The 26,923-nt window shown below is 36.0% G+C and overlaps 1 protein-coding gene across 1 annotated transcript in view; it reads left to right on the forward strand.

Moving 5' to 3' along the window:
- The window catches only part of LOC110383551 (AT-rich interactive domain-containing protein 5B), a 71,846-nt gene extending 50,473 nt beyond the window's left edge, over positions 1 to 21,373 (forward strand). Inside the window, exons 4-13 of the mRNA XM_064043090.1 lie at positions 11,432 to 11,636; positions 12,621 to 12,796; positions 13,161 to 13,361; positions 14,052 to 14,223; positions 14,982 to 15,105; positions 15,830 to 16,233; positions 16,608 to 16,675; positions 17,157 to 17,235; positions 17,632 to 17,813; positions 18,547 to 21,373. Coding sequence (XP_063899160.1) covers positions 11,432 to 11,636; positions 12,621 to 12,796; positions 13,161 to 13,361; positions 14,052 to 14,223; positions 14,982 to 15,105; positions 15,830 to 16,233; positions 16,608 to 16,675; positions 17,157 to 17,235; positions 17,632 to 17,813; positions 18,547 to 19,539 — 2,604 coding nt within the window. The 3' untranslated portion in view covers positions 19,540 to 21,373. The remainder of the gene's footprint in view (positions 1 to 11,431; positions 11,637 to 12,620; positions 12,797 to 13,160; positions 13,362 to 14,051; positions 14,224 to 14,981; positions 15,106 to 15,829; positions 16,234 to 16,607; positions 16,676 to 17,156; positions 17,236 to 17,631; positions 17,814 to 18,546) is intronic.
- The last annotated feature ends 5,550 nt before the right edge of the window (positions 21,374 to 26,923 follow it).

Genomic DNA, 26,923 nt, shown 5'->3' on the forward strand with positions numbered 1-26,923 from the left:
AAAGGAAAATAAATAAAAACATCAGCCTGTATACACGAGCTATTGAAGGGCTTCTCACTAAGAAGGGTCCCGGCTTGATATTTTATTTTACCACAAGTTACAGATTTCCTTGTTAAAACTTAGTTATTTTACTTGGTTAAATACTGTAGGATATACTTACCAGAGATAATTATTGATATTCAATTAATAAATGCCAAAGTTACTCTATCACCTTTTCATGCCAAAACTACTGAAGCGATTTCAATGAAAATTTGGTACAAAGATAGTCTCGAACTTGGAAAAGTACCCCTGAATCTGTTAAGAAGTCATAAATCGACGAATATTTGTAAAATGTGAAAATAGCAAAATAAAAATTGTTTAAGATAACTAGGCTTTTTCCAGTTTTTAGACATCGACTTCCAATTTATCATGTACGAAGGTACCTTATTCATTTATTTTCAATTTTTGTACACACACGTAATAAAGAAAGAAGACAGGAAATCAAGAATTTACAAAGGTAATATTCAGCATAAAAACAATTAAATATCCAAAGATTTTTCTACATTATATTTTTATTTTTCACAACATTTACATGTTAAACATTATTACCATCTATTAACAACAATAATTTGCTAATACGTATACCATTCTAACTCAAAAACACAAACACACACACATACATATTTGCTTAAACAAAAAACTAACGAAAAAAAAAATCTACAAAAAACCGATTCCCTAATCTTCCAACTCTAGTATTTTATTAATAACTTAAACAAACAACTTTAGTAATTTACACTTTATTGTCTTAGTATTAAGGTTGAGAATTAACTTTGTAACGTTATAGTATGGGGTTCTTATAACCTTTTGGGTTGGGAAGAAAGTTCGTGAGCTGTTTTGAGGAGAGTAAAGTCTTGATACTTTGTATTTTTTGTTGGTTTGGTTAAAGAAAAATGTGTGTTTTTTTGGTGATTTTGAGATTTATAGAATTTGTAGGAAGATGGGGAGTTTATAATTTAAATATGTTGGTGTTAAAAAACGACAATAATTTGTAGTAAACATTTAAAAAATGAAAAAAAAAAAACAAAATTAAAAGGCGTTTTAAAAAGAAAAATAATTGATTTGGTGTATTGTTTTTATTTTAACTAGTAAAAATGTTTTTTTACTGTTTTTTCTGTGACGCTTTCACGTCGAAACGGCTGCTGCGATTGAGATATTTAGAATAGAGCTATATGGAGAGCTTGTATGGTATGAACCTGAACAAAAAAAACTTCTACATAATATGTGTATTTTTTGTCCATGAGGTTCAGATTACAATCTACCACCTGCTGAATAAATTTTAATGAAATTTTTTAGTAATGTAGCTTATACATATTTTTTTTTCTTTTATAAAATCGAACTACTATTTCGATGTACATTCCTATATTATTAAAGCATTTGAAAAATAAACTACAAAATACTTGGAAAACACTAATTTTAGAGGTCAAACGTAAGAAGACGTACGTGTAACTAAGTATTAATTTTATAATTAATTCTTAAGACAAAATAATTATTTTCGCGTGCTAAGCATGGGATGTTGGTAATTTCTACATTATTGGTATATTGAATAATTTATTATTTATGAAGAGGTTACAAATGGGTTATATCTTTTCTTTATTATAATTAATTATATCTTCGTCTATTCTAATATTATAAAGCTTGAAGAGTTCATTTGAACGTGCTAATCTTAAAAACTACTGGACCTATTAACTACTGTTTCTAATCCCTACTAATTTTGTAAATGCGAAAGTAACTCTTTCTGTCTGTAACACTTTCATGTCTAAACCACTGAACTGATTTTAATAAAATTTCGTACAGAGTTGATCTTGAGAAAGAACATAGGATAGTTTTTATCCCGAATTTAGCAGTGCACGACGTAGGCAGCTGGTCTATGCTATAATTGCGAAAGTGAGTGACGGACAAGCAGATTCGAATTTATAATACATATTGAAAAAGTTAAATATTGCTTTAATACGGTTGAGGAAAGTCCTAATTGGTTTTCCCAGATTTTAATTTGCATTTAAAATGAATGTAATTATAATTTTGTAAATGATTAATATTTTCCAGTGAACGGCAAATGTGTTGGTCAGAAACATATGATTTTTTCCTTGAATCAATATTATTTAATACATTTACTTCTTGCTTGCTGTTTTACACGCGTCCCGAGGCACTTACTTACCGAACCTGGATAATAAATAGACTACGTTATTCCTTGTTACATGAACTATTTGCCAGTGACATACAATCTTATGCACTTGGTTAAACTATTTTTATCTGACTTCAAAAAATTGAAGTTCTCAGTTTAACCTGTGTGTATGTTTGTGGGATTGTGTTTGGATGAACTCATTTTGATTTTAAGTATAGTATTTGTCAAACTTAGAAGAACGTTTTTTTTAGTTTGTTGTTTTTTTTAGTATAATTTTAGGCGGCGATTTAATTTTTTTGTGAAAAGTTTTTTTAATTTAAATTTTTTAAATTCTATACAATAGTAAATATATTAACAAATCTAAATGAAACCAATAAAAGGGTTATGATTACGTAACTAAACTATGCAAGTATTAAGATTGTCGGTCGGCGTACACGACCCGACTCTCATCTTTCACTGCTCTCCTTAAGGGACGGACTTGGTCGCCTGTTTTTTTGTGAATTTTAGAATGTTAAGTTGCTAATTTTTTGTGTTCGTTTTTTTTTAGTTTTGATACTTGAATTTGTTATTTTATTTCGTTAAGAATAATAAGTTGACAATTTGAATTAAATATATTTTTTTTTAAGTTTTTTATCTGTTCTTTTGTATTTGGATACTTGAATTTGGCAATTGTTTAATTTTAAATGCAAAACGCCTGGGAAGGTTAAAAATAGCTGACCCAATTGAGATGAAATTAGGTTATCGATTTTTTCGAAAAAAAAAAATGAAAAAAAATACAACCTATAAGTATTTGGTGTGCTAAGACTAGTTTTATATTTATTCCTAAAGAGGCTAGATAAATATACAAAACGAGTTACGTATGCTAATCTAGAAATTAATAGCTCAGAACATTTTTTATTTATTTACATAATTTTTGTGCCCATTTGTTGTGCATTCAAGGTTTTTTTTGGTGAGAACTATAAAAATATCTATTTATACTTTAATACTAATATTTTAAACAGGAAAATTTTTACTGTATGAATAAACTCAAAAACTAATTGACCAGATTAAAAAAAAAACTTTAATTGAAAGCTACAGTCTTTCCGATTGTCATAGGCTATAATTTTACCCCGCTAAGGCTAGTAGTTCCCATGGGGTGCGAGTGAAAAATGAAAAAAGCTAATTTAATAATAATTAATACAAAAATAAAATAAAATATACGTAAATGTTAACTTGACGTGTCTGAATAATATTTGAAGACTAGCTTCTGCCAGCGGTTTCACCCGCATCCCGTGGGAACTACTCCCCGGATAAAAAGTAGCCTATAGCCTTCCTTGATAAATGGGCTATCTAACACTGAAAGAAATTTTCAAATCGGACCAGTAGTTCCTGAGATTAGCGCGTTCAAACAAACAAACTCTTCAGCTTTATAATAATATATTTGAAGATATTTATATGCATTCAGAAACTGTGTTATCTGTGTGACGTAAATGTAAACTATTTATGTTTAATATATCAACTAATATAATCAGTTTTGAGATAATTATGTGTGAATTTTTTCGTGTCTAGAAACTTGGTTAAAAATTATCTTATCTTCTATTATTATTTGAATAAAACTGACCGTTTGTCCATCTGTATCGCATTAGCTATAAAAACGGTGAATTTTTACGTGTCACACCGGAACACTTAAACTATAAAAGTGAAAGTTTGTGTGTATGTTTGTTACTTCCTCACGCTCAGATGGCTTATCGGATTTTGATGCAATTTGGCGGTGATATAGCTCATAAATCAGAATAACATATGGGCTACTTTTTATCCGGCTGCTTGAAGTTGTTCCCTCAAGAAGTGGAAACTAGTGTGACTTAAAATCAAGGACCTATTATATCTATCTTTGCTTGTGTTTTATATAGTATACAATGAAATATTTTTTTCTATGAATATTATTTTCCACAAACAAATATAATAAATGACAAAAGAATAGGCAATTGACAGTCGCATAGCGTAGTAATTAAATATTAATTAGCAGTAAGCCGTGATGATGATAATAATATTATATCACGTTTGACCTTGAAGAGTATGAAACCGGTTATTTAAATAATTGTGATAGAGTTCACCTACTTATGTATGTACGTTTACTCATGTGACTTAACAAAATATAGGATTGTGAAGAATTGAGAACCTCCTCTTTTTTGAGAAGTCGGTTAAGAAGTTATTTTTTATATTTTCAAAATGTGTTAGGAAGTTTTATTTCTGATTTTGATCAATCTTCAAATTAATAATGGAAAAAAAATCTAGTAAATTTCCCTTCATAGGGAAATTTACTAGATTTTTTTTACTGAAAATGTTATTTTTTTTCATTTTCAATCAGCTTCTATTTAATTTTATATTCTCTATTATCTTTTTGTAACGTTGATTTTGTGAATCTACGTCACTACTTTATTCATTTAATTAAAATAGGTTCACAAAAAACATCACTATAAAAAATGTGTAACAAAATAAATCTTCCACACTAATATTTCTTAAAAAAACTAAGAAAAAAAATACAATAGCTACACAAAATAATAATAATATCAACGTCTACTAGAGTGCGTCCCTGCCTTCCCCGCGCCCCGCGCCCCGCGCCGCCATTTCGTGTTATTGAGAATTTATGTCGGCTAGGCCGAGTGCACATTGCGAGGATAAGCCTTTTACTTTAATAACACGAAATTTTTACTAATATATGCTGTAAAGTAAGGTACAAACAGCAGTAATAAACGATTTTTTTTTTGGTAATGCCTTTTAGTTAAATAAGCATTTTTTTTGTTTGTATTTACCTAAATCAAGCGTTTTTTTAAATTTCAAAAAAAAAGCACTTTTATTATTTGGTTTATGGAATAAATTAATTTAAAAAATATTAAACAGGTAGATTGCGATGAACTATAGGATACAAAATTAAATGGCGTAATTGTTATAGTAATTTAAGTTTTAGAAGAAGAACATATACCTATATTACCTATTAGCTATATGGAGTTTTTTGTGTTAATTTAGGAGTCGTCTATATAAGTTATACATAGCAACAGTGATCGGAAATACCTGCCTTATTTTACCTGCTTATTCTATATAAAAAAAATAATGTGACGTCATAAGAACATACACGTAAAGTCCATATAGCGAGTCTTTTTTTCAAAATACAGACCTACATTATTCCACCTGCTTATTTTATAATAAATAATTATGACGTCAGTTAGAAGTAAAAAAGATCAAAATTTACGTAAAATCCACAAAAAAAATGTTTCTTTCGTAATATTTAAACTAGTTTTTGACCCCCGGCATTTACTATATCAGAGTGACCTTATAAAACGTGTTTTGAAGTAAAAATTAATATTTTATGTTGATGGACAGGAAATGGCGTGTAATTTGTTAGGCCCAAATTAATTAATTATTGTATAATACGGTGTATAATTGGAAAATCAGTTTTTAATAAAAACAGGTCAATTCATTTACTTTTGTAGTTAAAAAAACATTTCGAAAATGTTTTGACAAAACACAAACCGACTTCAATAGGTCTTTTCTTAAGACTTTTTTCTTTATGACAAATACTATGCTGAAAATTGCATCAAAATCAGAACAACAAATTCAGAACCTTCATTTATTTAAGTCTGTTAAACACTCGAAAGTTATTATCCGAGTACTGCAGCAGTTTCTTAGTTGATTAAACAATATCTAAATAATAATGAGTAATAAATAAATAAATCTTATGAGAAACCATGTGTTTTTATATCTAGGCATATATATTTTTTCATAATCTTGTAAATAACTCCGTACATATTTTTGCTGTAAGAATCTAATAGAAAAAACTATCCAAAATTATTTGCAAAACCACCAATAGTTTACCCATGTGTAAGCATCCTAAAACCGGGGCGTTGCACCGAATAGATCCGACGAACGCTATCAATTGTACGTGTGGTAGTGTGTGTGTGTGTGTGTGTCACATGTGACGTGTGTACAGCGTGTTGTGAAGAGGTTAAGTTGGTTTTTTGCATATTTTTGCGGAATTGTGTAATTTTTACATAGTTAAAATTTCACAATTAGTCTTAACAAAAAAATAACCTAACTATAACTTTGTGACATTCTTTCGCATTAATTTCGCCAGTTCCCGTCTCCAAGGTCTCAACTATTTCCATCCTAAAGTTCATCTTAATCATTTGAATCGTTATATCGTGAAAGTGTAAAAAACAAACTCACTTGCGCATTTACCCCCTTACTTATAAAATCTCTAATCACCTTCCAAGCAACATTTTAACTAATCACTACTTAAAGTCTTAAGTAGTTAAATGTTGCTTAGAAGGTGATTAAATGTTAGTTAAGACATGCTTAACTAACGTTTATAAGTAAGAATCTTCTTAAACAGCCCTTAAGTATTACTTATATTTAATTCACGTTTATAAGTTTAGTAAGGGGGTTAGTATCAATCTAAGTAAGGATTAGAGTCCCCGACACACTACAAGCTTTTAGTAATTTAGTCGGCCGATAGTTAGATGAGTCTCATAAATCGGTACCATATAAAAAAAATATTTAAGAAAACGCTATTTAGGTAATTAAATTACAAGTTTTATTAAAATACCGAGTTTGTAGCGAAAATGTGTAGTTCAATATGTAAAAAATACTATACATATATTATGGCTCATATAGCAATCCTATCACTTTTTAAAATACTATAAAAATAAAACCTTTCTCAGCAATCGGTTAAAAAACAGTTTCCCCACTTTGAACACCCTGTACAAGTTCACCTTGTTCCAACACACGCATAATCTCCGTATTATAAACACGTATGTGTGTGTGAGTGTGTGACTGTGTGAGTGTGTGTACATTATCGAGTGGTTTTAGTCCAAAATATAGTATTAAAACTATGTTATGTATGTTTTATTTTGGCTATAGTTTATTTAATGTTCTTTGTCTTGTATTGAACTGTCTTAATATATTAATTAATATGGTAGTCTCAGTTTGAACTGTCTCAATTTATTAAGAGCAGGAAAAAAACATTACTTTGTATATTTGTCATTGTTTTAATGGTAGGTAAAGCGGTTGAACAGATTTTTAACCGACTTCCCAAAAAGGAGGAGGTTCTCAATTCGACCGTATTTTGGTGAAATATATTCGTTTCTGTGGGGTGCATATACCTATGGACGTACTTATAACTAGCGTTTGCCCATGGATTCGCCCGGGTCCCGGTGGGCCAACCTCGCACACCCGGATTAGTCGGTAGGACCTAGTCGATGGCCTATTAAAGAACAATGACCTATCTAACACTGTTTTTTTATTGGACCAATAGTTCCCGAATTTTGCACTTTCGTATAAACATGCATGCATGAATTAATGCAAAGAAGAATTATTCAATTATCTGCGCCCAATTTGAAAACTATACTAATACAAAAGAAGTCACAAAATTGTTTACGAAATACTTTTTTTCGGAATGCGAGTGTAACCGTGGGAAATAGTTAGTTTTATAAACAAATGGCACATTAATCATACTTGATTCGCAATTAAAATAAAACGTGATGTAATTTGATGCGGATAGCAGTTTTTGAGATTGTCTCGATAAGAATAAAGACATTGTCACGTTGGCATTAAAAAAAATTAAAGATTTATTTATCACTAGCCGCTTGCCCGCGGTTTTGCTCGCGTCTCGTGGGAACTACTGCCCGTACCGGGATAACATATAGCCTACTAGCTTTTGCCCGCAACTTCGTTCGCGTGGAATAGTGACTACCAGCAGATTTTTGATTTGACCAATAGATGGCGCTATATGTCCGGAATAATTTTATTTTTATTTTTTTTGTAATAAAAACTATCCTATGTCCTTTCTCAAGTTTCAAACTATGTCTGTACCAAATTTCACACAAATCGGTTCAGTAGTTTAGGCGTGAAGAAAAGACAGACAGACAGACAGACAGAGTTACTTTCGCATTTATAATATTAGTTTGGATGTTACTCGGGAACAGTGTAGCTTTCCAACAGTGAAAGGATTTTTCAAATTGGTTCTGTAGTTTCGTTCTGGGTACAAAGAAACAAAAAAAATCCTCTTTATTATATGTATTAGTATAGATTTTTTTTTATAAAGATTGTCATGCGGTTTTACCTGCACTATAAGAGAAGTTCTTATGTACTTGTGGGACAAAGAAAAAAAAGTGTGCTATACTTAATTTTATCTTGTTTATTTCAGTGTATCAAATATACAAAATTATTTACATACATAACTATTTTAAAATATAAATGTACCCCAAAAAATCAATTTTCACCCACATACAACCCCAAAAAAACATAAAAACAACATTTCCACAACACAACACCCTGTATTCACACACATGCTTACCCACACAGACATACAACGCACACACACAAGTTTATGGTAAATTTAATTGTAAATGTACACCGAGCGCCGGTCGCGCTAGGAATCGGGTTCTGTATACATTTTGTTGGTTTGTATTAGGGTTCCGTTTAAGAGAAAAATGTTACGAATTTTAGAGTAACTTTTTTGTCTATGTTGTGAGAGAACTACTAAGTACATATAAGTTTTTTATGTTATATGAAGTAAATAGAGAAGAATTTTATGCAAATTGGTTTAGAACAGAATGCTACTGCTTGATTATAAGTTTTTTAAAATGTCGCCGTCTAAGTTCGTAGGAACAACTCCGAGCACCCGGATAAAAACTCTAGCGTGTCACGACATGTGCTTACAAACATCGAAATAATTTTTCGAATAAGGCCAGTAGTTTCGGGGCCTTTAGAGTAAAAACACACAAACAAAAAATATTGTCTCTTTAGTATACAAGTAAAGATTGATGCTACAATACAAAATATAAAACTATAAAATCCGGTAATAAATAAAAAAATATTAAGAAAAAAACGCGAGCAAACCCGTAGAAAAACGCTTAACAAGAATGTACAAATTACTATTTATTAAAACATTCTTATATGAAACGAAGGCTTATTCTGAAATATTTTATGTTATAATGAAAATATGTAGGTACCTAAGTAAGTACCTTATTCTGGTTGGAAAATTTTATCAAGGACATGAGGTTTTTATTCTGGAAGAAAATTCCGTAGAATAGAATAGAATTTTATTTTGCAAATATGGGTAAATACAGAGGTCTTAAAATAGAATAATCTTAGCCACATTTTGTCATTCGGCATGCAAACATTAACACTATTTATAGTCTTAGGCACATAGACGAGACTAGATCAATTAAATTAAGCTATATAATTATACATACTTCAACTATACATTTTATTTAGTATTTACATATATAGTTATAAATTATATACCGTAGGTATATAAAATATTCCTGTCTTTTATGAACATCAAATCGTATTGTTTTTATAATGTAATAATCTTAGAAAATAATGGCCCAATTTGAAAAAATGTTTCTGTGTAAGATACTAACCCAATATAAATTTATAAATCTTCATTTTTTAAAGTTTTAAGTAAACTCAAAATAAACAAAAAGAAAATCGATTTTTAAAACCCGACAATGATGTCACTAGAAAAAAGTCTATCTGTCAAAATCAGCTGTTTCCCCTTACGATATGGTTACTACATTACAACGATATCGCCCCCCCTTGCCGAATACCGGCCCGGTTACTTATTCGAAAGCAATTTTAGTTCAAACCCGGGGGGTGGGCGCCCCACCTTCATTTAGAATGGGGCAGGGACGGATTTTGGGTTATTTTATAGGATGTTGGTTTTTGGCGGTTAATTCTTAACTAGCTTTTTTTGAGCGGTTTCATCTGCTGACAGGGACTGATAAATAGTAGCCTATGGACTAAATTGTAAACTATATTGTTGCTAAGTTTGCATAAACAATTAGAAGCAAAAATGGTTTTTGATTCTAAACTAAATATATGTATTATCTTCTTCACAAACTTTCGCTTTTATGATAAGTAAGATATTTGTAGAATTGTGTATTGTATGATAGTGTTCATTATTAGCACAGCTGTTAACAAATGTAAAACAATATGTAACTTATGTATAAGACTTTAATAATTATTAATTATTTGTATTGCTATAAAAATATACACCATTGACAAAATCTGACGTTGTATTTTATATAAAAAAAACGTACTTAGAAAATGTTATTACATATTATGAAAAAGGGTGAAATCTTGTTGTCTTGTTGAATGTATTATACTGATATTTTTACCACTTCTTATACCAGCATAAATAACAAAATAATATACCCCAAAAGTCAAACCTTCAAAATATTCGCCATTCCCAACTCCGTCCCTGTCGCCTCCCTCCCCCACCCCCGTAATTCACAGGGTGCGCCGATTTATTTGTGCCGGGTTTAATTATGTACACACGCTGTATCAGCAACCTTGCTGTTTGTGGGGTAAGCAGGTCTCTTAGGTTGTGTTGGTGAACGATGATCTTAATAGTATCATATTGTATGTATGACAGTTTGTTCTTCGATAACTGTATTCTATAATTGTATAGATTAAAATTTTTCTTAGCTCTTCTTTCTTTCTTTCTTCTGCCCTGTTCCCAAATTTTACTTGGGGTTGGCGCAATATGTCATTTTCTTCCATTTTCCCCTGTCACTCGTCATACTGACACTCACTCCCTTATTATTCATATCGTCTTTCAGGCAATCCATCCATCTTTTCTTAGGTCTTCCTCTTCCTCTCCATCCATCTACATTCATACTTAGCACACAATTTTACTTAGCTCGTGGGATACTTTTTATCCCAGTTTGTGATATAGTTTTCTTGGGATGCGGGCAAAGTCGCGGACGGATGCTAGTGTATGTTGTATAACACACACTACATATTTCGAGAAACACTTTAAGTCAAAAATCTTTCAGAGTTACAAAGTCAACGTTATCAATAAAGTTACGTCGTATCAATAAAGATTTATTTATTTATTTACAACAAAAATTACTTTGGGGTTGAGGAGGTCAGATAGGCAGTCGCTTCTTGTAAAGCACTGGTACTCAGCTGCATCCGGTTAGATTACGACCCCAACATAGTTGGGAAAAGGCTCGGAGGATGATGATGATAAGATCACTCCTCATTACCTGACGTCAATGTAAGTAAAGTATTAAAAAAAAACTTACAAACGAAGGCGTCCAGGCTGATCGGCCTTAGTTACCGGTGTACCCAGGTTGAACCACGTTCCAACATTTTTAACTCCTGAAGTTCGAGTCTAGTAAGAATCATCATCATTCTCTGAGCCTTTTTCTAAAAAAAGTTTCATTTTTTTTCCGAGCCTAGTAAGAATATAATCACTAACCCAGTCTTCTCCCATCTTTCCAGGACGAAGTGCTCGCCATCAACGAGAAGGTGGTAGTCCGAGCTGATGACCTGCTCTCCTGGATGTGCGTCGGCACGGAGTGGCGGTGGGGGCTGCGCGCCGTGTGGCGAGGGGCGTGCGCCCCACCTACGGATATGCCCCGTCACGCCCCGCTCACACATACCAAGCTGGACTTCAGCGATGTGGATAATGAGAAGAGCGCTATAGGTGAGTTAAAATACCAATGTCTTTTCGCCAATCAGATAGGATGTCCTCAGCCATCATGATCAGCCAACTACGCAGGACATATTATAGTGCACGCACATTTGCTCGGACTGCGGTGCACTCACTATTCCTTCACTGTCATGGTGCGATAGGACGGCATTCCGACACCACCGGAGAGAGATCACAAGCAGTGCAGTGTGCTCTTAGTTAGACTGCAGTTATAGATGATGATCAAAAAGAGAGCTAGACAGAAGAGATTAGGACATAGGGGATTAGTACATATTGGATTTGGTGATTGTGCATGTGGTTATAATGGTCCCGAAACTTGTAATGTGTATAATAATAAGACCGTTATAGGTGACTTTAGAATGACGAATATGCATATGGATTTTGGGCTAGTGTTAATATGAAAAATATTTGTTGATAATCTTTTTGTTATGTTTGTAAATAATAGTGACTATTTGATTAAATACGCGTAATGATGCGTACACTTCCTACATGCAATTTAGTGTGAAGTGCAGTTGAGTGCAATTTTCCGTGTGGTGAGCGTGTGCCTATTTGTTTCTGTATATGCACGGGATTTTAGTATTGCTATTACAAAAAAAAATCTTAGGTAAGCTTAAAAGTAGTTCAGACAATGTAGGCTAGAAACCAGCACGTTTTGAAGGTCCAGTTTGCAAAATCGCCCGCCCTTTACCACTAGCGATGTGTTATTGCTGGGAAGAAGAAGTGGTGGAACAAACTTCAAATATCTATTGCGATTATGAGTGATACATAGGTTTTACAGAATGTAGAGATACATACGTGATACCCTGTTAGGGCGCAGCCATACAATTTTACTATATACAAACTTCCCAGCAACAATACTCTATCTACAAAGTGTCTGTGTGTTTTCTTCTTGGCTCTTCTCCATGAAACCAAGTTTTTGGAACGTTTGTGTAACGTTTCTTGGAAATAATATAACCAGGTTGTCTTCCGTTCTTCCAGTGGTAGACGCCGAGGCTCCCGGCGTGGTGGTGTTCTCATACCCTCGCTACTGTCGCTACAGAGCGCTGATAGCTCGGCTGGAGGGCATCCAGGCGTCCTGGCTGAGAGACTCCCTGGTCGCCGCGCTGGGGGGGTACGCCGCCCCCACTAATAACACTAGGATATTGTATTGTAAGGTAAGTGTTCTCCTACCCTCGCTAGGTACTGATGAAAATTCAATTGATCACCCCTTAAAAATACCCAACTTATACTACTTCCCATGTGTTCTTGCTGGGAAGAAGAAGTGGCGAAACAATCTCCCCAGTAAATTCCTACTAGCGTCCTTAGAAGACCATCCATCTCCCGAGTCTTTTCCCAACTATGTTGGGGTCGGCTTCCAATCTAACCGGACGCAGCTGAGTACCAGTGTTATACAAGGAGCGACTGCCTATCTGACCTCCTCAACCCAGTTACACAAACAACCCCTTGATAAGACTGGTTGTCCCTTAGAAGAGATCACTAAACACATCATCTACATAAAAGTTATCTACTCTTTTCCAGGACACATTTGAGTACCCAGAGCTGGAGGGCCACGAGTTTGTGTGCAACCACCTCGCGCCGCGCCTCAAGGGGAGGCCTCGAGGCCGCCGGCGCCGCGCCCTCACGCCTGACGCGCCGCCCGACAGGTCTGACCGAGCGTCTGATCGAGCGTCAGACCGGTCTGACTCTGATGATGCGCCGGCTAATGCTTCTGATCCTCCTGTAAGTTTGTTTATGTTGTTTTCTTCATCTGCCAACAATATTGAGGTCGTCCAGTCTAATCGCTAAAGTCTAAAGTACCAGTATACCACAAGGAACATCTGCCTATCTGACCTTGACCCTGTTAATCGGACAACCCGGTACCCCTTGTTAAGGCTGGTTGTCAGTTGTGCATCTATTGTAGTAGTAATTTACTTAACGCTAACTTATTTTTTCTTTTTTATATACTCCCTCATTTGGCTTCGCTTATGTACTTCCCCTATATAGTCTTACGTACTCGCCTTATCTATTTTTATGTTTCCTTATTATTATATACGTAGGAACTCTTCTTATATACTGCCTTTTGTATCTCTATGTACCTCTAACAGCCTTACTTATGAACGTGAATTAAATAATAAGTAATTCTTAAGGGGTGTTTAAGAAAATTCTTACTTATAAACGTTGCTTAAGCATGTCTTACCTAACATTTAATCACTACTTAAGGCTTTAAGTAGTGATTAGTTAAAAAGTTGCTTAGAAGGTGATTAGAGATTTTAATAAGTAAGGGGGTTACTTTCTACTCTTATAAACACCCTTTTATAAGTTCCCTGTTTACTCCCTATCTCTGTTTACTTTTCTTCTTTACCTTTAGCCAGTGCCTACTCCAATAGAGCAACTTTATCAACTAACCTCACAACCACAATTTCCACGCAGACTCCCCGTCGCCTCTCCCTCCGCAACGGCGCGGCCGCCGTCAGCGATGACGATGAGCTCGACGCCAAGGAGGTAGAACAGACTCCTGAAGACAGAGCCTTCCTGCACCAGCTCAAGATGTTCTACAAGAGTAGGAGCGAGCCCTTCCATGCGGGACATACGTTGAAGCATCGTGAGTATCAGAATTACTGACAGAATACCAGAAGTGCTGACAGAAATATCTTATTCTCTACTCATCGTCTTCCGAGCCTTTCCCAACTATGTAGGTGTCGGCTTCCAGTCTAACCGGATGCAGCTGAGTACCAGTGTGCCACAAGGAGCTACTGCCTATCTGACCTTCTCAACCTAGTTGCTAGCAACTTGATACACTTCGGTAAGACTGGTTGTCAGACATACTGGTTTCTGATTACCCGGAACGACTGTCAAGGATGTTCAATGACAGCCGGGACCTACAGTTTAACGTGCCATCCGAAACAGTCATTGGTATTCAAGATATACTTAGAAAATAGAAAAGTCTCATTCTACCGTAGATATCATTGGGGTTTTTTGCTTGAGATTAGGGATCAGATTATACCATAGTGTAAAATGGGACCCTGTTGTTTTCGCTCCTCTGTCCGTCCGTCCGCCTTGTTAGAATGTTGAAATTTTCACAGATGATGTAGGTATTTCTGTTGCCGCTGTACAATAAATATTTAAAACTAGAATAACATTTTGGGGGGCTCCCATACAACAAACGTGATTCTGCTCATTTTTGCTCGATATCGATAACGGCAACAGGTAGATGCTTGAAATATTCACAGAATATTAAATGTATTATAATTATGGAACGTTTTATAAGAATAGAATGTATATGAACCCTTCGTGCGCGAGTTCGATTCGCACTTGTCCAGTTTTTTAGATTATAAAACTATTGTTTATTTTCATTTGCAGTGTCTCTCCGCGCGCTGTACGGCTGGGTGGTGTCGCGCGGCGGCTACGCGGCGGTGTGCGCGCGCCAGCTGTGGCGTCGCCTCGCGCCGCGACCGCCGCATCGCACACGCGCGCACTATGAGAGGTAACTACCCACTAACCGTAGGCAAAAACATGCAGAACAACATGACTATACCCACGGAGCAAAGGAAGATGAGGGGAGATGCCATAATGCATATAGGTCAGGTGCCTTCTTCTAGGTCCAATTCGTACGATGGCCATGACCAATACGACCACCATTGTATGGCATCTCCGCTCAGCTTTCCTTTATCCGTGGGCCCTACTATGTTGAGGTCGGCTTCCAGTCTAACCGCATGCAGCTGAGTGACAGGGTGCCACAAGGACCAACTGTCTATCTGATCTCCGCAACCCAGTTTTTCAATGGAAAGATTACTTGTCAGGTTTTCTGACAACTGATTACTCGTTACGACAAACTCGCCATCTCAAGATGGTCATCCATCCATCCACGTAGCGACCACGCCAAACAAAACTTACAGTCTACTTTCAATGTCATATACAATTATTTTTAGCGTGAGGATGTTCACTAAAACATGCTCATACGGCCAAAAATCGTTTAAAGGAAAAAGTATATAATTTTCTAGTAAATAGCCGTACCTGGTAAGACACTTAAGGTCCCCGAATGCTACTCAGTAACAGTCGTCGATACAATTAAACATCAGAAGTCGACAGGTGGATTTGAGAAAACTCTGACACTAGGCTTGTTAGGTGATTAAACCTGCAGCTCACTCGATAAGAACAAGAATTGTTTTTTATAACCCCAATTCAAAACCTATTTTTCTACCTTCCAGATACCTCCTACCCTTCGAGAACTACGAGCGTCGAAACGGCACAACCTTCAAACTGAACGGCAAAACGGACTCCCCCCCCACAATCGCCACCATAGATGTCACCGACTCCCCCCTCCGAGACGACGATGTCAAGATCCTTCGCACCCCCTCTCCCCCCCACAAGGCAGACATAGATTGCGAAACGGGAGAAGTTACAACCAAAGATGATATTATAGTAAAGAACGCAGAAGAATTGAACAGAGAATTTTTAGAGTCGTTACCCAAAGAAGAGAAAACGGTTAAGATATCGGTGAAGCCAGTCGAGAAGTTGATTGAACCCGCCAAGTTTGAAGAGAAGTTTGAGAGAAAGGAGGAGGGGACTGATATGAGTCAGAGTTATTTGGATGCGCAGAAGTTTGGGATCGGTAAGTGAATTTTTAATAAGTTTTTGTGCTTTTAAACTAGCGGGTTTAGAATCAGTATGTAGGTACTTTTGAGGCAGATGCTTTTGTCACTAAGCCACCAGGTACATTCCTTAAATTAAAGTTTATGAGGATGTACATGTTATATAGGGGGTGTACATGAGGAAACATATAATGAAGTACATAAGGGAATATTTATATAGGTCGAGTCTATTTTACTCCCCCTATATATTTCCCCCCAGGGGAAGTGCCTCCCATTTAGGGTAGTGCAGAAGGGACTACATAAAGAAGTACATAGGGTTAGTATATAAGCGAGAACATGATGGTAGTGCATAAGATAGTTTTACTTATAATATATCTGTATTGTATTGTTTCAGCGGGCGAGTCAGCGTCGAGTCGCGCGGCGCCACTCAACGGACACGCGGCGCCCGCGCATGCTGACCTCGTGAGTATACTGAGAACTGTCTTAATTAATAATACGAATATTATAAAGCTGAAGAGTTTGTTTGTTTGTTTGAACGCGCTAATCTCAGGAACTACTGGTCCGATTTGAAAATTTATTTCAGTGTTAGATAGCCCATTTATTGAGGAAGGCTATAGGCTACTTTTTATCCCGGTACGGAAAGTAGTTCCCACGGGATGCGGGTGAAACCGCTGGCAGAAGCTAGTCTATACTAATAAACAGGAAACTCTTTTGTTTCTTTCCAAGGATTCTAAACTACTGATCCCATTAGAAAACGCAGTTTCTACGTAAATCGCGATTAACGGCTGATATAAAATATAGAATAAGAAATATTAAAAAAAACAAACTAATGTCTATAAGGTGCTCTTACGCTAAACTGAACCTATTCGGCTCACACATTTCTATATTTTTTATTTATTTGTACTGTGTCAATAAATGATGTTTCTTTCTTTCTTACTTTCAGAAGTCGCGTCCACTAGGCCGCAGTTCGCTCCGCGCCGTGAGAGTGAAGCCGGCCAGGCCTCACGCCGCGGCTGCTACTGGTATGTTTTACTAAAAGTCTAGCCATAGCATACTTACTAGATGCAGCTGAGTACCAGTGTGCCACAAAGGGCGACTGCCTGTCTGACCTCCTCAACCCAGTTACCTCTGCACTTCTATATTTGTTAGATTAGTTGTCAGACGTACCTTCTGGCTACCTTAAGGATTGCACAACTTGTTCATATAACAGCCAGGGTAGCAATTTAAAGTGCCTGCCGAAACCTGGAGGAATTCAACTATAAGATGGTCTCATTCAAGAACCGATTACTCCATGCATTTCTTAACCTTATGATCGATTGACCCGTTCAACAGTTACCTCGCTCTATTTTGAAATTAACATCCCTCAGAAGTATTATGGAGTGCACCACAAATACAGAACTCAATATATATTTCCACAGCACCCCACCCCCTCCGACCGGATTCAGACCACAGTCCCCCCGCGGGCGCAGGACCAGTACCCCCGGTGGGAAGTCAGTCAGCCCCCGCAGCCACCACGGCAGGGAGTCAGGGTGCTCCCGTCACCAACTTCGGTATACATCACCCGCCGACTAGCGCTGCGGTAGATGATGATATTGTTGAGGTTAGTATACTTACATCTATACTAATATTATAAAGCTGAAGAGTTTGTTTGTTTGTTTGAACGCGCTAATCTCAGGAACGACTGGTCCGATTTGAAAATTTCTTTCAGTGTTAGATAGCCCATTTATCGAGGAAGGCTATAGGCTACTTTTTATCCCGGTACGGGAAGTAGTTCCCATGGGATGCGGGTGAAACCTCTGGCAGAAGCTAGTAATAATATAAACGTCTGTTTTTCTTAAAAACAACAAACAACTCTTACTATGAAAGTAAGAAAATGAAACTTCAATATTCGTACGGTAGACCGCACATCAGTGGTAACTGTCATGCAACTTAACCCAATAGTAATAAGTACGATTTTCCAATAAAACTGTTACCACTGACCTGAAGTTGACTGTACTTCAAAATTCGTAGTACACAGTTGTGAACAGTTAAGAAGAAAATTCTTTAAAAAACAAATAAACAATGTCAGAAAAAATACACTTCTATTAGGCTTTTGTTGACCCCATTAGCTAAAATAATAAGTAGCCTTTATGATATTCTGAATGACCTATATGGTCATCAAGTATTATCAAAATCTATGCAATCGTATTTTCGTGAAAAAAATAACCAACATCTATACATTCTTAAAATTCTTACGTATAAAATATAAGTAGATTTTATCTAAGACATTCTAAGACTTTCTACGAACAGTGTTGATGTTTTATTTACTAAATAAATACCTACTTCTTTTCCAGGTCCCATACAAGCCTAAAACACCAGAAATTATCGACCTAGACGAGTACCCAGAAAGCCCCCAGGCAGTCAAGAAGAAAAAACTCGACATCCTCAAGGAACGGGGGCTGGAAGTCACTGCCCTCCCCTGGGGTCAGCCCCCACATGATACCACCCCAATGATCCAACCCCATGATCATCATGACACCCAACTATTCCAAATGTACAACATTATACCACAAAACTATAACAATGGTATTCAACCCCCTAAAGTTATACAAGCCTCCTCCATATTCGGTACTTCAGGCCCCGAGAAAACTGTCTACGGAAACCCTAAAGACCCTTTCATGCCCCCTCCTCATGTGTTACACGGGGTCCCAGTCAAACCGCTAAGAGCTGCACCCCCTACGCAAACGACCCCCCAAGATATTTTAGACCTTACCTGCAAGTCAACTAGCCCCCCACCTCAGAAACCGGCTGTTGAAATAGTGAGAGTTCCCCCCGCGCCGTCTCCTAACCAAACCGCGCAGAATTTAACTAAAAATTATACCCTAGTTGATGGAAAAGCCGTCGTGGGGTCTAACTTAGAAATTACTTTAGTCAACAAAGCAGCCAGTCCGGGCAAAAACAGACCCCCTCAAAAAAGATCTAGCAACGGGAAATTCATGTCTGCAAAGACCCCAACACCCCCTAAAGAGGCCTACCCCAAATACACGAGCCCCACTACAGCGAAAAAGCCCCCTATAAATATACCAAACTACCAAATTCGAGACGAATCACCCAACCAAAATGTTCAAAACGCGATGAAGAATCAAAATCTAGCTCAAATTATGGATTTGCAGAAAAACTCGGTACCTATGGGGTCATTTATGGACCCCTATATGGCCCTATATAGCAGTATCGCGGGCCAAATGGACCAACGGCAGCTCGCTATGTACAGAGACCTTATGACCAACCAATTTAGGTACCCAGGGCTTCTAAACTTAGGAGTAGCTACGCCTACAACGAAAAATTAGTTCTAGTCTTGGTTTTTTAATGTGATAATTACAGTTAAGGTGGCTTAGAGTTCAAAGTTAACTTTTTAAGGGGGTTCAAATGTAAAATTTATTAGTTTTTGTATACGAGTTTTTTTTTTTAAAGTGAGTCTTAATTCTTGTTTTTAATTTTGTCGCTGTTAAGTTGGTTATTAGTGACTCATGCGAGTCTTTTCCCAACTATGTTGGTGTCGGCTTCCAGTCTAACAGTATGCAGCTGAGTACCAGTGTGCCACAAGGAGCGACTGCCTATCTGACCTCCTCAACCCAGTTACCCGGGCAACCCGATACCCCTTGGTTAGACTGGTGTTAGACTTACTGGCTTCTGACTACTCGTAACGACTGCCAAAGATGTTCAATTGACAGCCGGGACCTACAGATGTATAAACGAAATACTATTACGCATGTGCAAAGTCATATAGTCAATAGCTAACTTCACAGCGGCAAAGTTATATGACAAGAGCTGTATTAAGATGGTTCTTCTATTGCAAAAGCGTGTGTTGCTCAAACAATTATTCCATTGAAAATAAATCTTATTTCAAGTATTAAAAATATTATACAAATATTGTAAAACTGAAGAGTTTGTTAGAAAAAACTATTGGTCCGATTTGAAAAATTCTTTCAGTGTTAGATAGCCCATTTATCGAAGAAAAATTATAGACTTTTTAACCGGGTGCGCGAAATAGTCATAATTCTTGATAAAAATGGTTTAAAATAAACTCGAAAGCCACCAATTTGATCTCTGGGTTAAATATTTTTAACTAATTCGTTAAAAAATATGGGAACAATTATTAAAATATTGTTCGAGTGTTGAAAAAAGAAAGTTTTTGTAAATAATAGTTATTAAATAAATAAACAAATAAATTGTCGATAGTCTTATGATTGCATTGTTTTATTTGGAGTGAGTGGTTTGTCTGTTTGTAAGTGTTATTCTAGGAAACTGCTGGACTTAAATCGATGGAGTGATTTTTACTTCATTTTGAAGATTTTTTTGTATTTCTTAATTTAAAAAGTGTAAGTTTAATTCCGTTGAAGGTGTTATCAAATTCTGTCAAGCAGTTTTCGAGATCAAAACATAAAAACAGACAAAACTACCCACTTTTAACTGTAAAATAATTTTGTGTTAATAACTATTAGCTGAATTTGTAGTTTAAATACAATCTTATGAAATGTCTTGCTTACTTCAGGATGCGAGGTTTGGAATATGATGGGTGCGCGAAAATAAGTCTTTTTTAGACTTAATGCCGAAATTACCGTCATTGTAACTTTAATATAATCCTGATGTATTTGAGATGTTTAAGAAATAACTATTGAATTTAAGAATACCTCATTGTAATTTTGGAAAAATATGACGTTTTGTATTTTAAACGTAATTCTGTCTTTTTCTTTCTTGTGTGAAGGAAAGAGATAGAATTATGTTTTTTACTGACTTACACAAAAAGAGTAGGATCTTGATGTTTTAAGTACCTATATTTGGTTAAAAATGGTCTTTTGAATTATAAGCCTAAAACCTATGTCTGAAAAGTACTATGCTGAGAACCACATAAAAATTGGTTTGTCTAAACGTGAGATAATCGCGCACACATAGTTGAAACTGAGAACCTACTTTTTTGACGTCGGTTAAAAATTTAACTGTTTGGTAACTTATTAAAAAGCTATAATTTATAACAATGAGGTATTTAAATAATTTGAAAGTTATTTCAAAATTAAATGTTTCCGTTTAGGATAATACTTCTCTTCGCAATTTGTAAATATAAAGTAATATTGCAATGTTTGTGCGGGTTCCGTGCAAAATAAAATTATTAAAATTTTCGAATTTGTGTCTTATTTTTTTTTTCAATCTGCCTAGACGATTCCTTATAAGTCTGAAAAAGTCATATCACTACATAGTATAAAACAAAGTCGCTTTTTCTGTCCCCATGTCCCTTTGTACGCTTAAATCTACAAAACTACGCAACTGATTTTCATGTGGTTTTTTTTTTAATAGATAGAGTGATTAAAGGAAGGTTTATATGTATAATAACATACATTAAATGGTGGCGGGTTCTAGTAGTCAATATTTAGTAGTTAAATCCCAACTATGTTGGTGTCGGTTTCCAGTCTAACTGCAGTTGGTGAAGCGTCAATGTCTTTTTTTTTCAATGCAAATATTTATTCAATAATAAATTAAATACATAACTTATTTTTCCCGCAACTTAAAACTTTATTTCGATCATTTTCATATTTATAATAACCCAATTGAGTCACAATACTAGCTACCGCAGCGCCCATTGGTTCGTATCGAGTGTTCTAGAAGATACTCGCAACAAGCTAGCAGTGTTGCGTCTGGCCACCGCCAAGGACGGACGTAGTACTTCTCCCGCCGCCATTCGCATTGTGTCGAATACACACCGCTCCGCGTCATTATTTCCCTATATGTGATTTCCTGAAGATTCTCGTGTAATAATTGAACCTGCTGCTAGAAGACATTGCGGACTTATAGTGCAGTGCTGATTTCACGAGTTTTAACCAGTCCACCGGTGGATGAACCTAGATTTAGCTCGCCGGCCGGCAGCCCTTACCGCGACCACGCGCCCTGGAACGATTCATCTTCACATCTCGCTGGTTTCTAAGTGAGGTCCCTGGATTCACAAGGTACGTGGGCTTTATTGCTGCAAATAGTTGTAGTGGGTATTGGTGTCTAACGGAATATCATCAGCAGGGATTTAATTGAATTACGATTTGAGTTTCACCGCCATATTGTTTTTCCCGCATTCGATTTTCAAGATTTGAAATCACCGCTCCCGCATCCCGCACTTCTCTTTTCTTTCTTCATTCCACCTTTTAAATTTGTCCCAATTAAATCCATTAATTTTTTATTATTTTTCCCCGATGAGACTATTTACACGCTTAACGGTATACTATAGGTCAATACGGACAAATTTGACCATGGCATACACTGGGCAAAAGTTAACCCGTTTCAAGATAATCGAATTTCAAGATCTTAAAGAGTCGTCGAGGTACACGTATAATTTTTTTTTTCAAATAATCAAAATAGTAGCTATTATGATCTACAGGGTGACTTGTAAGTAGACCGCATCCTTAAATAAAATAATGCAATTAATTGAATAATTATTTTAAGCAGTATTTTATTTGTTTAATATGTATTTGTTTGAAAAGTCTTATCAAGATTGTCACAAATGGTGTATTGCACACGATGTTCTAAATTCAAATCACTTTGCCGCTCTAGAGGACAAAAACGGCTTTTGCGCTCAGATATCTAAGGGTAAAAATACTCTTTCCGAGATGGTGGGATGAAAAAAAAGTTCCGCCAGGACAACGTTCGCCCAGCGGAAACAAATTTTAGTTAATTTCTCCACAATGGCTGCATACACATTTTTTTTTTACCATACCTACACAATTATAGGACGTCATACACTAATTATCTGCATAATTAAAATCTTTAAATTCAACAACATTCCGCTGCGCGAACACACACTGGTTAGACTGGAGTCAGACTTACAGCCAATTTCTTCATCAAAAGTAAAAATCAAAGTAATGTCTAAAGTAAAATTAACGGTCAAATTCGCTTTTTCTATTAGTTTTGCTGTCACTTTAGCCTTGAAAAAACGAATTTGACCGTAACTTTTACTTTAGACATTACTTTGACTTTTGTGTTTGATGAAGAAACTGGCCGTTACTGGCTTCTGACTACCCCACCTATCGACGCCAGAACGCGACCAGTCTGCGTGCGAAAGGGACGACCATATCTAGTGAGGTCATCTAACACCTGAGGCTACTCCCCAAGCACACAGACACAATACTAAACCACTGCTAGATCGGACTGCGTGTGCGCAAGCTCTGTCCGCCGCTGCGGCTCTAGTACCATAGAAGCTTTGGGAACTCAGGGTTCCTCTCTGTTGCGTCACAGAGAGATTTCAAGTCATCATCCTCCGAGCCTTTTCCCAATCACGTTGGTGTCGGCTTCCAGTCTAACCGGATGCAGCTGAGTACCAGTGTGCCACAAGGAGCGACTGCCTATCTGACCTCCTCAACCTAGTTACCCGGGCAACCCATACTCAAACTCAAACTCAAAATTTTTTATTTCAAATAGGCCTATGAAAGCTCTTTCGAAACGTCAAAGCTAGGTGCACGGTTCCAAAGAGTTGGTCTCATGGAGAAGAACCGGCAAGAAACTCCATGGACACTCTTTTTTTTTCATACTCCTTAGTACGATTGGTGTCAGACTTACTGGCTTCTGATTACCCGTAACGACTGCCAAGGATGTTCGGAACTAAATAAAACATACAAAATATTTTCAAAATTGTCTTTATTGCATTATAACAAACTTTTCCCTTACATTATTGGTACCGTATATAATTATTATTAAAACGAAATAAAACAGCGTGTTTTCTTATTTGACTTGGAACGAACTATATTTCAAATCATAGACAACTTAAAACTAGAACCAGAGATCCATAGACCAAAAACACCACAGAGTAAAGTTAGGTGTACCATTGACACTATTATTTTTATATAAATCAACACCCCCACTATAAAAATAATACAAGTAAACTTATTTTTCAACTAAACCAATAGCATTCACAAAGGTATTATGCTTAATTGAACTTAAGCTTTTTGTAAGCAAATCAGCTGGCATATCAGCTGTACATAAATACTGAACATTTACCAGCTTTTGAGCAATAATCTCTTTACAAAAATGGAACCTTATATCTATATGCTTAGATTTATTATGGAAAACAGGATTTAATAACAATTTTTGTGCACTCTGGTTATCATTATACAGAACAACAGAATATAAATTGCCAGTAATTTCACACTGTAAGTTTCTTAAGTAAATAGCTTCTTTACAACATTCTGAGATCCCTATACAGGGTGTTTGGCGCATGGACCGACAAAAATTTTTGGGGGATTCGTGAGGCCATGTACTAGTTTTCACTCATAGACCCAATGTCCTATATGTCACTGTATTCGAGATACGATTTTTTTTGTTTGTTTTTAAAAATTACCGGAACTATCACCTTTAAAACGCTATAACTTTTCAGTCTGTTGTCGAATTTACACCAAATCACTTTCATTGCGTTCTCTGATGTATTATTATTCCAAATAAAACATAAATTCATAGCACTAGATGGAAAAAAAATACTTGTTGAGCTTCCAAACTCTTAAAAATGAAAAAACGTATGAAAAATGTCAAATTCAAAATTAATTATAAAAAAAAGTAAAAGCTTTTATGAACTTCGTTTAATAAAAAAAAATTGCCTACTTAATACCCTTTCCAACGATATGCCACATGGGTGTGAAATCATTAATAATGTCGTCAAAATCAGAGCAGGAACGAACACGCACTCTAACGTCTCTAACAACGAACCCGTTTGATAGAACAATGGTAAGCAGGTAATTGGCAGGTAAACTGCCTGTCTCTTTCTTACGCATGAAAAATATCTCTTGTCTTTGTCTATCATTGGGTTGGAGTTTGTTATGTGATCCTTGTTTAGTCGAGATTTGACTATCTCTGCTATCGGAAGTGTCCGTGTATTTCACGTTTTCCTATTTCGTTGTTTTGTTAAAGTTTGTTTTGTTAAGTTTTGTTTGTTGAACTTTTCTGTTAAACTGTTGGTGTATTCACCGTGCTTGTTACAATGCCTAACTTCAGCAACGAAGAGTATGCTGACATGTTGTTGGCATATGGCAGCGCTAATTGTAACGCTCGTGAAGCGCGTAGAATTTACCAGCAGCGTTATCCTAACCGGCGTATACCACACCACGAGACGTTTGCTACAACCTATCGACGTCTGAGGGAGACTGGAAACATAAATTTCCAAGAGCCTCGCGTTAATGTGAGGCAACATAATGTTGTAATTGATGAAAGCATTTTGCAAGCTTTTGATGAGGATCAACGACAAGTATTCGAGTTGTAGCTGAAAGACTTCACTTGTCGGTTTGGAAAGTTTGGTCAGTTCTTCGGGAAAATGGAAAGCATGCGTATCACTACACTTCTGTTCAAGGTACGTTAAGTACTTTATTTATTTTATCAGGCGAAATCGTAAAACTAAATTTTGAACCAGTTATCTTCGACCTTATTGTGCTGAAATTTTGCACCCAAAAAACTTGTATTTTAAAATGGTTTTAACCATACACTTATTTTAAACGTTTACAAATATCCTTGTAGCTTTACTGGTTCGTTTTTCAAATAAATACCTAGTAACTTTTATTTTTCTAATTTTATCTTTTAAATTTATGTTAGTTTTGCCATTCAAAAAGTGAATTTTTACCAGTCTTTAATGGATTGTTCTAGGTCTCATAGATGATGATCACAGGAGACGGCTCGATTTTTGCCGATTTATGATGCATACGGACGTAGATGATACAAATTTTTTAAAAAGAATTTTGTGGACTGATGAATCAATTTTAATCACGAGGGAATTGTGAATCTCCACAACCTTCACCATTGGGCGCAAAAGACAAAATCCCGCAAGAAAAGACAAAGTTCCTTTCAAACTAAGTTTAGTGTAAACGTTTGGGCGGGGTTATTGGAAGACACCTGATCGGTCCACATTTCTTACCAGAGCGCCTGACCGGAGAAAATTATTTGAATTTTTACTCGAAGATTTACCTGAATTGGTATTACCAGTATTAGATGGAGAACCAATTATTTTCCAAAATGATGGCTGTCCAGCACATTACCAGCGAGACGTGCGAGAACATTTGGACAACTGTTTTCCAAATTCATGGATCGGAAGAGGCGGCCCAATTCCTTGGCCTGCACGTTCACCAGACCTGACGCCCTTGGATTTTTATGTCTGGGGCCGTGCAAAAGAAATTGTGTATGCGACTGAAGTACCCACAAGAGAAATTTTAATCGAAAGAATAAATTGCGCCTTTGAAATTATGAAAGCAGAAATGCGACTGAGGACGACGACTGTAGAAATTAGAAAAAGATGCCGTGCATGCATTCGCAACAGAGGCAGTCATTTTGAACATAATTTATAACTTAAATTTAATTAAAACATTTTAAAACATTTTTGTGTTTTCATTACCCTGGCACTGGTTAATGTGTACCTTTAGGTTTGTGACGACATTATTAATGATTTCACACCCATGTGGCATATCGTTGGAAAGGGTATTAAGTAGGCATTTTTTTATTAAATGAAGTTCATAAAAGCTTTTACTTTTTTATAATTAATTTTGAATTTGACATTTTCATACGTTTTTCATTTTAAGACTTTGGAAGCTCAACAAGTATTTTTTTTCCATCTAGTGCTATGAATTTATGTTTTATTTGGAATAATAATACATCAGAGAACGCAATGAAAGTGATTTGGTGTAAATTCGACAACAGACTGAAAAGTTATAGCGTTTTAAA

This window comes from Helicoverpa armigera, chromosome 30 (assembly GCF_030705265.1).
Source record: "Helicoverpa armigera isolate CAAS_96S chromosome 30, ASM3070526v1, whole genome shotgun sequence".
Classification (NCBI taxonomy): domain Eukaryota; kingdom Metazoa; phylum Arthropoda; class Insecta; order Lepidoptera; family Noctuidae; genus Helicoverpa; species Helicoverpa armigera.